Source organism: Lissotriton vulgaris, chromosome 1_1, assembly GCF_964263255.1.
Source record: "Lissotriton vulgaris chromosome 1_1, aLisVul1.2, whole genome shotgun sequence".
Classification (NCBI taxonomy): Eukaryota; Metazoa; Chordata; class Amphibia; order Caudata; family Salamandridae; genus Lissotriton; species Lissotriton vulgaris.
In genome coordinates, this window is record NC_141685.1 from 751,852,992 (window position 1) to 751,864,946 (window position 11,955).

Sequence of the window (11,955 nt, forward strand, 5' to 3'; positions counted from 1 at the left end):
CATCCTCAAAGAACCACAGCAACACCTGCAAAACATGCCACCCGGAACATGGCATCCTCAACCAACCACAGCAACACCTACAAAACATGCTACCAGCACCATGACATCCTCAACCAACCACAGCAACACCTGCACAGCATGCCACCCTCAACATGGCATTCTCAACCAACCACAGCAACACCTGCAAAACATGCCACCCGCAACATGGCATCCTCAATCAACCACAGCAACACCTGCAAAACATGCCACCCGGAACATGGCATCCTCAATCAACCACAGCAGCACCAGCAAAGCATGCCACCCTCAACATGGCATTCTCAACCAACCACAGCAACACCTGCAAAACATGCCACCCGCAACATGGCATCCTCAATCAACCACAGCAACACCTGCAAAACATGCCACCCGCAACATGGCATCCTCAATCAACCATAGCAGCACCAGCAAAGCATGCCATCCGCAACCAACCACAGCAACACTTGCAAAACATGCCAGCCACAAAATGGCATCCTCAACCAACCACAGCAAAACGTGCCACCCACAAAATTACATCCTCAACCAACCACTGCAAAACCTTCAAAATATGCCCTGGCAACATGGCATCCTCAACCAACCACAGCAACACCTGCACTGTGAAAGAATCTAACTTTTACTAATTATGGCCGTGGAATTATCACGTGTGACTAAGACGTACGGGCTTGTACCTGAAAGAGAAAATGTAGCAGCTCTCAGTGGCTGAGAGACATCGAGGCCAGTGCTACATTATAGCCACAGCAGGCAGCGACATTTTCGCAGTATCACCAAAGGGCCAGGAGAATGTCAAGATGTAAGAAATTGTCTGGAAATTATGTTCTTGCTTAGGAAGAGTCCATGCAACAAAATGTTTTTGCTGTGATCCAGAAAATCATTATAACAGAACTGCGTCTCAGTCCTGTTTCATGGCCCTATACTGTGGAAACTTAAAAAATGCCTCCCACTGTGCTTTGCAACAGCATCACATAATGTCCAGATTCCTTATTGCACACAAAGGGCCCGATTCACAGAACTAAGTTAAGACAAAATCCTAAACTTACTACCATTTTGGTATACACAGAAGACACTTTCTCATTTTGGTATTCACAGAAGGCACTTATCATCAACGAGTACGTACCTTCTGTGAATACCAATATGAGTAAGTGTCTTCTGTGAATACCAAAATAGTAGTAAGGTTAGGATTTTGTCTTAAGTTAGTTCTGTGAATCGGGCCCTTGGACATCAAATCATACGAGAATGACTGACTTTTCAGTGGTTGCCTGCTTCCATATTCTGTAGAACTGTCTCCTTGTTTTCCGGTCTCGGGTAAATGTTCTGGCTTTATAGCTAGTGAAATAATTATTCAGGGGATCGGGCATATTGTATTGCCCAATTAATCTTCTGTTGAAATGTCTCTGTTTTGCGCGAAAACCTGCAAGTCAAAAGTCAGATTAAAGGTATTTTTCCACCCAAACAAGTGAAAATTTGTTTTGGGGTGTTTTAGTTATTTTGCTGACCATAGATCCTCAAAAGTCCAATTATATTTTATTCCTCCTACCAACAAGTTATTTTGTGCAGAGCCACAAACTTGTGTGTTTCTTGGTATTCCCAAAACCCTTATTGGCCTTTCTTACAATAGAGCGTAAGAGATTTATCCCCATCAGTAGCATGAACAAATCTAGGGAAAACCACTAGAATTATGCAGCAGGTTTACTTAATTATGGGCAAGAAAAGATTAATTATGTGGTACATTGTGTGATCGAACTACTTCGTATGCTGTCATTTTACCCGTATGTATACTGCCTGGGCAAAGGTTTTACCCCACTAGTGCCAGTTTAACACCCAAATACAGCAATAAGCAACACAATGGGGACCAGTCTGCCTTTGTAAACGACCTTCGCCCTTGTAGAAACACGTGGAATCACTTTTTAGTAACTTGTGATCCATTTGAGTTAGAAACAATTTTTTTGTTGAAATATACTGAATATGCAGCAGATGGTGGATTATGTGGCAATGCACCAAATCCATAATTATGCGGAAAATACTGTGGCTGGAAAATTACAGAATCCCAGTAGCCCTGGGTATAGGAAAGGAAAACTATTACAGTTGGAGTTCGGAGTGGTGGGGTTCTGCAGAGAGATAAATATTTCTCAGTGGTGGTAATCATTAACCAATGCATTTGCTGGGGGATTTTTGAGCAAATCATCGAATATATAGGCATATGTTTTTCATCATACAAAAAGGGAATTCACAAAAGGATTCTGGAAGTACTCCTGTGAAAATTACGAATAGCAACCTCTAAGATTTTCAGGAATTTTAACACCTGCGCGCAAATGTTTGTGTAAATATATGAGGACATATTTTTAAGTTTCATTGGGTATGTGTCTACAATATGTGCATGCATCACGAATTTATTTTGGGCAGTCATAGGCACACATGAAAGAGAGCTGGCACAAAAAACTTTTTGGTGTGTGAAATCTTGTGTTCCATTAATTATTGCAAGAGCTTGTACTTTTCCAGAGAAGCGACAACTTGTTGGGGTACCCTTAGTTTGTGCGATGAAAAAAGTGACACAAGTGTAAAAAGTGTAATAATTTAACAGAATTAATGAAGTCAAAATAATACTCATAGTTTTATTTGGTAATATCATCGAGGAAAACGACATGTCATTATATAATAAATAAATATAAAAATAAACAAGTGCATAGATAAATAAATATCCTCAGAGCATAGTCAAAGTCCCTCAACTGGGACTGCATCTAGGTGAAAACAAAATCCCCTCATTGCTGAGAGTGAAGGTGATGCCTGGATGCATTTGTTTTTTTTCTCCAGTGCACTCACACGCCCATCCTGTACAGCACTCGCCACAGTCTTGGTGGGGGAGGGGTCACAGGTAAGGCCCAGTGCGAGCCCCAGTTATCTATTGAATTCTTTCGTTTATTGCATGCCTGCGATGAATTAACTATATTTATAGCAAAATAAGGCATTTGGCGAATGAGGGAAGTGGGGGTGCGGCTGTCCTGTTCAATATTAGAGTCTAGCACCTTTCAGGTTGGTGGGGGAGCTCAATAAAGAAACTGAATTCCTGCCGCCCTGTACATTTATGGTAGAATAAAATAAATATTTAACATGGAGGTTATGGAGGCCCAGAAAAGGATGAATGAGACCAAAAAACACACCTGGATTAGACAGTCAGCAGAGTCCCCAGAGAAAGACTCCGTATCAGCAAGCCCAAGTCTCCCTGATACTGAGCGCAATTAATGAATGGTGGAAAACACTACAGATGTGGCATGCCCACTTTGTCTCTGAATTTCCTAAAAAGTGTCACTGAGAAGAGAACAGAGGACAAGAAGGAATGTTGTTGTCATTGCTGTGATGCACCGTCCACACATGCGCATTCTGGTCTAAGTACATGACGCAAATCAGACCGCATACCTCCACCATCAGGGTGTCGTCAAAATCCTCTACCAGATTTTGGCTGGGTCCTAAATCTTTCAATCACCCCCAAAACCTGCTTGGGTATTATTGCACCAACCCGCCCATCATATCTCACAATGCTCCTGGCACGGTCTTCTTCTTCTATTAAATACACAATTTGTACATCTCAATAATAGCAGCATCTTTTGCAAGAACAGTCAGTATAGTCTTCTTGCATCATCTATGGAATACTGACAGTATCCATGGGTGAAACAGAGGAAGGGCCTGGTGAACAGACACTAGTCGCATTGTAGCCGAGTCTATGGAGGTGCTGGTCCTTACTTTGCAACAAGGGTCAGTGCAAGGCTATCAGAGCAACACAGTGCAAAAATACACTAGACACTCAACATGAACTCACATTATTAGATTTACATTGTTGAGTTCATTATTGTCAACTGTTGCGCACCCATCTACAGTGTAGTACCCAAGCCTGCAGGTATGTGTGCTTGTACACGTGTCTTCAAAACCTACTCTTGTGAATTCGATAACAAAGGTAAATTACTACCATTGACACTCTTTATCTCATATTTCCACAGCTACTTATACCTGCACACAGAATTTGCTCATGCAATACTGTGTGCCATCTCACACCCCGACCATAAATACTGTTGCAGGAATGGGAGAGCTGAGTAAAACATATTACAGCTGTAAACCCTCCTGAGACATCTGCCTCATGGTGAACAAGCAGGCATTATAAGCATAGCCAACTCCCCATAAATACTGCAATGTCCAGTTTATCCTGAGAATACTTTCCAGTGGAAGCTTTCCGCACCAAGGTCCACATGACAAGTCCTTGAAGAGACTGTTTCTGGGAACGTTCTCTTCCAGATCCTCACTCAGGTGTCTGATTCTAAGGGGCCAGATACGTTGCACCCCAGTAAGTTGCCAAAAGTCACAATCAGAACAAAGTTCATGCATGCAAGTGCTGGGCGCCCCCATGGTGAGAGGCAATATTCAGAAGGTCTTGGTAGAGGGTGGATCTCAGGAACCTGGGGTAGCTGTCCTTCTCCATGAGGACCCAGGTCTTCTCCTGTGCCACGTCAAAGCAGTTGTGAGTTGCATGTGCCAACTGGAGTTGAGTGAGTTCCTTCGTCTGGTGGTCGATATTCACCTGGAAGGATGGGAGACAGCATGTTAGTAAAAAAAATGAATTGGCCATAATTGTTCTGGTTCAGCTCCCCCCTAGACTTGCATTAAAGAGATCACGTTTCTGACCCCTTCTCATCATAACCCAAGTCTTCTGTCTCGGACACACAGACTTACCCCCTCAATATTTATTAAGATAGTGATAGAAGATCAGTAATGCCTTCCTGCCCTATTGTTTCGAAAGTCAAAAACTTGTTCTTGAACAAAGGAACCCCGTATAATCAGGGAAACAATCTGGTGAATCTGGCTCCAACTCACCTCTCTGGAGGCTTCGTTCTGGATAAACTGCTCGTAGATCTTGTGGGCTTTGGAGGACAGTTTGGCAGCGGAGTGGATCTTCTTGTATTTCTCGCAGGCCAGCCAGAACTCCAGGTTCTCATCGCTGAACTCTGTCTTCAAGAACGACCAGAATACAGCAAGGCCGTCTGAATGGAGAAAATAAGAAAGGAAAAGGTTACGAAGGAAGACCATTGATCTACAAAGGGTAGTAGCTTTGACAAAGTTCAACATCATCCAACACCTTATCCTAACACTTGTGTACATCATCCTAACAACTGTTCTCGGTTCCATATTTTATCCTGTGGTTTATCACATGAGGTTTTATTTGAAATACATCTTTTCTCAGATGGGTTATTAGTCATTATATTGTTTATCCCGTGGCCCCTTGTTTTATTCTTTGGGTTTCCCTAGATAGTAAAACAGATCATCCCATCTATCTATATTTATTCATATGTACTGTGTTCAGACTTGGTCCATCCACTAACAGCCACAATCAACCATTGTTCATCTGCATGCATGACCACTCCAGCCCAAGACAAGGCACACATCCCTTGTCTGCCACAAAACCACTCTTTGAATTAATCATGTTACAAATGTCCTAACAACAAATGCTCCATCCACCTGGCACATATAGCAACCCCTTCTAGCAACAGACTTCCAATGTACAGTCTGTCTTTTTACTTACAAGAACGTTATCACCACCTATTTGCTACATTACCCTCCTCTTCCAACAAGGCATTGTCCACCCGTCTATCGCAGCACTTTCTCCTAACCTACCCAGCTGGGTTCCATCTACCCATTTACATGCAGCTTCCACTGAGAGTCAGCCATGATCCATCTATCAACCTTCAGCATCGCCCACTCTGCTGTGGTTTGTTGCCATAATGTTCCCACTGATCCACCATCACATATTCATCCTGCCTAGCCACAGCCCGCCTCTCCGTTCCTCAGAGTTGCTGAGACTCACCTTTACTACCGAGCAGATTGTCGAAGGAGTCCCTCCATCTCAGCACATCTTCCTGGCAGAGTCTGCAGAAAGAACAGGAAGAGCTTTAGGACAAGCAAGGACCAGAAAGGGAAATACTGTTAACACAGGGAGGACAACAGCCTTTGTGAAGGGTCGGTGACAAATGGGGCCTCCGGCCTCTAAATATACCTGAGTTTGTTTCTTGGTTTGCTCTGGCTGCATTTTCCAGGTTCAAAAGTTGCATCTGGTTTCTGAAGCAGGACTCCCAGGCGGGCCCCGAGCTCTTTAACCCTGGAAGAGGAGAGAAGAGATGTGTGTTAGTTTTGAAGTCCGGAAAAGAAGCTCAGCAGTGAATTTCAATCACATGCCTGCCTTCAAGGGTGCAAGTCTAGATAATAAAATATACAAGTAATTTCGAAAATAGATACAGTGGCAGTCTTCCCTACCCAGTTTCTTCTTTTTACAATTACATCTTTTTTATGCTCTTGCTTGTTTTTGCTTCTATTGAACGCTCTCCACAAAAGTTGTCCCTGGCACTCTATTTAATGATGCTCTGTAGCAACCTTGAAAGGATGATTGCCCGAGATGGCACTGTTGATCCCTGCCTTTATCTCGATGACATTTCTCCCAGATGATTTAATTACAGAATTAACATATTATTGTTGATGTTCAGAGCCCAGTGTGACACCCACCTGTCGTTCAGCATCACCTCAGGATTTACCCAGAGCCCCGATGCGCCGTCATGCATTAAATACTACGCCCCTGGTTTCAAATCAAGTAAACGAACAGTACAGCCTCTTTCTGCCGCCCAAATATGTACGCATTTCTCACTGCACCCCTGCGCAGTCACTCTGCAGAGCTGCAGCTTCCCTCCAACAGCGCCTCGACTGTCTCTTACCTCTCGATGCAGATGGCGGGCAGCGTCGTTAGACTGTTCTTGCACATGGCGCCGAGCGTGTTCCAGGAAGGATGGTGTTTCCGTAGGAGGCTGGAGCAACAAGTTACTGTTCTCTGAGCTCTGCTCGCTGCAAGCCGGGATTTTTCTAGGACCGCTGTCTGCAGAATGACAGACCCTCCAAAGCCCGCAAACGGACACCGACGGATACTCAGAGCTGTCTGCCAGTGGCGCAGGCTGCACCCCTTTATATTCTGAGTGGGCAGGCGGGGCGGGGCCATCCTAGACTGCAGCCAATGAGAGGCCTGGCCGCGGCTCTGCCTACAGGAGGCAGATGTGCGATGCTCTGTGATGCTCGCTCTGCTGTCAGAGCTGGAAGCACAGGACAGGGAGCGGGGGAGAAGCGGTGTCCCTCCCGTGGACATCAGTCAGACGCACGGCCCAGGAGAGGCTGGTCCGGCCTGTACAGTGGAGCGAAGAAGGACACCTTTCCTCCTGTTTCCACGCATCTTTAGTGTCATGAGTGAAAATGTGACTTGTTAGAGGCGTAATATACAACGTCACTAACCACATGTTCTGTGGTTTTATAAAACGTCAACTCGAAACGAAGGTACCCGAGCGCATTACATGAGCCGCAGTTACATTGCACATTCATTTTTTTTCAGAGCAAATGGAGTTTTACCGATTTGCCTGAATCAAAAGACGTTGAGCAACTCCTAGACAAGAACTTGGCTCCCCAGTTCCAATGTCGGTCTCACTGACCATTACGCGAACTCAACGTGCATCTTGTGGAGCAGCATAGAATAGGAAGCCGCTGTCCTATTTCCAGAGTTGGAAAACGTCACTCTCTACCCCAAACCTTTCTTACCCGAGGACGGAAAGAGCAGGGCCCTCCTCAGGAGAAACTGCATGCAATGCAGATCGGCGCTGAGATGCTAGTAAGATCTTAAAACCCTAAGCACGAGCTGTTACAAAGGGCTGCAATGTCATCCCAGCTTGCCTACGTAAGGAGTCTACACGGGCGGCTTTATTGTCAGACTCACTCAGTGGCTTTTATTTTGTAAAGCCACTGAGAGGATCCTATGGCTAGAGCTTACTTTTACCACGCCTGCCTTTACAACGCGGTATTTACAACGAAAACCTTTACAACGCATAGTGCTTTGGGGTGCTGGATAGTGAATAGTTTAATTTACTATTCCAATATTCCAACTCCAGTCCCCGTGGACATTAGGGAAGGTGTTGGATAGTAAATTAAACTTATTCCCTATCCTAGAGCGCCCCTCAGCGCAATGCGTTGTAATGGTTTGCGTTGTAAAAGTTGCGTCGTAAAGGCACTGCGTTGTAAAAGTTGCGTCGTAAAGGATGTTTCCCGTGCAAATCACCTAATCTCCCTGTGCCTACCAAAAATGAATGTGTTGTTGTGTAAGGTAACTGGCACTCATGTAAATTACACCAATACCTTCAGGTCGAGCTTGTGCTATATATATCCGCAAAAAAAGCCCTTCTGAACGAAAAGCTGATATAAACCACAGTTCACTGACATATAATCACCATCAGAGAGCGCAACCTGAGCTTTCTGGAAATAAAGCATGCAGCGCAACACAGAATCAGTTCTTATAAAGAATTCTTACAATGATTTTAAACCCAAGGCGATAACTTTTCTTTTCAATATATGCACGTCCATGTGTCCATTGTACATGTGAAGTCTACCTCAACATCCTCCTATCCGATTTATCCACCATTCACGCAAGTGCAACTAGCTTACACAATATGTGAAGTATAAGGGTGGGTGTAGTTGAGATAATGCAACAACATCCGTAGTTCACAATAGGCAAATGCTGCCCCCCTAACGCGCCCACCACAGCCTCTAACCTCTTGTGAGCTATCTTTGCATGTACTGACAATATGACATGCGGTAAAAGACCGTGTCCAAGTGTACATATAATTGCACTATTTCCAGTCTCCCAGACCCCAATGAAAACTCTACAAGGCACGAATAAACAGGGGCGTCATGAGCCCTCTACATCTGGCTTTAGCAGCTACAGCAGGGTGGAGTTATTGATGGGCTTCTTCTGTTTTCAACTGACAAAAGTTTCATAACTAACATGAATAAGTGTGAGTGAAAGGATGGATGGGTGTCTGAGTGAGAGGGTGGATGGATGGGGAGTAAAAGGGTGGATAGGTAGATGGATGGTTAAATTAGTGGTAGGATGCATGTAAGGAATGATAAGTGGAAGAATGGATGGATGGATACATGAAAATGAGGATGGATGAAAGGGAAGGTGGATGGATGGATGAGTGACACATTATGGATGGCTGAGGGCAAGGATGGGTGGATGTACGGATGGATGGAGAAAAAGGGTGGATATATGGAAGAGCGAAAGGCTGGGTGGATGAAAGAAAGGATGGATGCTGGGTGCCGTGAACCATCCACTTTAGCAGCTACAGCAGGAGTGGAGTGAATGAAGGGCCTCATCTGTCTGCAACTCAGCAGACAAAGGCTAATAAATAGCGTGAAAATGTAGGTGGATGAGTTTGAGTGAAAGGGCAGATGGGTGTGTAAGTGAAATAGTAGATGGAGGGGTGAGTTAAAGGATGGATGTAAGGATACATGAGCAATCAAATCGATAGATGAGTGAGAGGGAGTAAGGGTGGATGGATGGATTGATGGACCCATGAAAGGATGGGTGGATGGATAAGTGAAAATAAGGATGGATGAATGAAAGAGGGTGGATGAAAGGGTGGAAGGATAAATGAGTGAAAGGGTGGATGGATGATGAGAGAAATGGTGGATATATGAGTGACTGAAAGATTGGATGGTTGAGTGAAAGAATTGATGGATGGACCTCTTAACAGCCTTCAACACTCTGTCCCACCACACCCTTAAAATTAAGCTTCATCAGGTCGAAATCTAAGAGATGGAGTGAAAGGGTGGATGGATGAACATAAGGATGGGTGGATGAATGAATGAACAGAATGGGAGAATGGACGGATGAGTGAAAGGGCAGATGGATGGATAAATCATTAGATGGATGGTTAGATGTGATTAATAGGTTTGGAGATGGGTGGATAGGTTTGGATATGGATGGATGGATGGAATGATGAAAGATTGAATAATGGATGAGCGAAGGAATGGAAGACAGATGTAACAGTGAAATGGTGGATATCAGCAGGTGGATGGGAGGATGAAAGGATAGATGAGGGGAGGGTTGTGGTGGCTTGCTTTGTTTGCTTGGTGCCATAAATGCTTTGGTTTGAAGTGTGTGTTGGGGGGGTATTTGATTTTTTTGGCTTCTTCCTTGCGAATACAAGTTATAACATTCATTTTAATGTTGCTTCTAGGCACTTTAAAATATTTACAATATTCCATTTACATTTCTGAAGTTCTCTGCAGCATGGTCTTTAACCGTAAATGCTACTGTCAGTTGCATGTAAGTATAACCTGCCAGAGATCTTGCCTTCATTTAATTCAAGCATTGACAAAGCCAGTAGGTTCTGCTTATGTAAGAGCTATTGGCTTTGCCAATGTCCTTTAGCCATGTTGCAAAATGCTCGTAGTTTCGGTCGTAATTGAGTCGAATGGCGCCTGTGAAGCAGCCTGCAACAAAGGGCAGCAAAAAAAATGAAAGCAGGTTCTAAACTTTACTTTTGACTGTACCCATCCCGTAGAAGATGGCATAATGGACGCGTCTAACTTTGAGCAGTTCTTCCAAGAACAAATCAAAGTTAATGGAAAAGATGGTAATCTCGGTTGTGGTATGATGACCATAGATAGAAGCAAGAGTAAAATAACTGTAACTTCAGAAGTCCCCTTTTCTGACAGGTATTTGAAGTACCTAAGAAGTATCGAAGAAAAATAATCTGCGGGATTGGTTGCGTGTTGTTGCAAACACCAAGGAAAGCCATGAGCTGAGCTACTTCCAAACTAATCAGTACGAAGAGGAGGAAGAAAATAAAAAATAAAAATTCGATTTTTTTGTATATGTTGCAGAACCGTGATAACCGTCTTTATCTTTACCGCGCCCTAGCGTTAATTTAATAACTTATATAGCACTCATTAAAAAACACTTTTAGTTACGCTGCTCTACAACGACTAAAAGACATTGTCAAAGACAACAGCTCATTGACTTTGCAATGCATGTTTCTACTAGAAGTCTACTGTACCTGGCATCAGATCATGTTGCAATTAATCATTAGCTCAGCACATTTTGCTCTATAAAATGGCACACTTGGGAAACAATTGCCAATAAAATACCTAAATAAAGGAAATCGTTTATCTTTCAGCGTCACACTAGGAAGGGTAACGGTTGTCGTCTGATATGTGTACATTGTCTGGCTGTTCTGAACGAATGTCCATCCGCCACTGGGTGTCGCTGTGTACTTTCGAAATGTATCATTAGTTTCTTATGATAACGCTGACTGCTGAACCTCTGATTTTGAACTCTACAAAAATCCTCTAAATCATACAACTCTGTGAGGGACATTTGACATCCAAAGTCCATCTTTTGTTTGCTTCCTGTTGAAGTTCAGATGATGGTCACTACCACCTGCTGCCCGGTATGTGTGTCTTGCCTAGTATGATGATATTGCTGGGCCCTTTAACATGAAAAATGATGAGAAAGTCACAAACAATAACAAGTCTACAATTCCCAAAATGCATTAATTCATTTAAAGGGCACGACAAAAACCGAATTTTCCCAATTTCTAGTAAAATTACAGCATACCACTTTGCACGGAATATTACACTGCTAACTCTACAATGTTCGTGACAGGCGTTTGCTACGTAGTATGAAGATCGCGTATACATAAATCCTTGTAGGTGATATTTTCATAGCTGACAACATCATACATTAATCCTCGTTGCATTACTATTCAGCAGAGGCCGCATTGCTCTCGGATGGTGGGCTGGGCATTTCGCGCGGGGGTCGAGCATATTTAAAAAACAAGTTAAATAAATACATTTACCTTTGCGCCCGGTCCCACAGCTCCGCTCCTGTCCTTCAACATCTTGGACGGTAGCACAGCCAGGCCCCACTGACCAATCACAACGCTGCAATGCAGCATTGTGCTTGGTGGGCACCCAGACTCCCCTCACCGATCACAACGCTGTACGGCACTGTTGTTATTGGTTTTGAGTGTCCGGGTTGGACGCTCAACCAGGCAATGGGATGCTGGGCTT

The 11,955-nt window shown here is 43.8% G+C and overlaps 1 protein-coding gene and 1 pseudogene across 1 annotated transcript; one reads left to right on the forward strand and one right to left on the reverse strand.

Moving 5' to 3' along the window:
- Positions 1–2,632: 2,632 nt before the first annotated feature.
- On the reverse strand, positions 2,633–6,969 carry LOC147747760 (regulator of G protein signaling 16-like). The gene is made up of 5 exons (XM_086936359.1): positions 6,780–6,969; positions 6,071–6,172; positions 5,882–5,943; positions 4,894–5,060; positions 2,633–4,600 (listed from the first exon to the last, which is right to left on the reverse strand). Exons 1-5 carry the CDS (start codon positions 6,824–6,826, stop codon positions 4,400–4,402), a joined length of 579 nt encoding a protein of 192 aa, XP_086792485.1. The 5' UTR covers positions 6,827–6,969; the 3' UTR covers positions 2,633–4,399.
- Positions 6,970–10,355: 3,386 nt separating this feature from the next.
- LOC147747761 (large ribosomal subunit protein eL22 pseudogene) lies at positions 10,356–10,739 on the forward strand (annotated as a pseudogene).
- Positions 10,740–11,955: the final 1,216 nt, after the last annotated feature.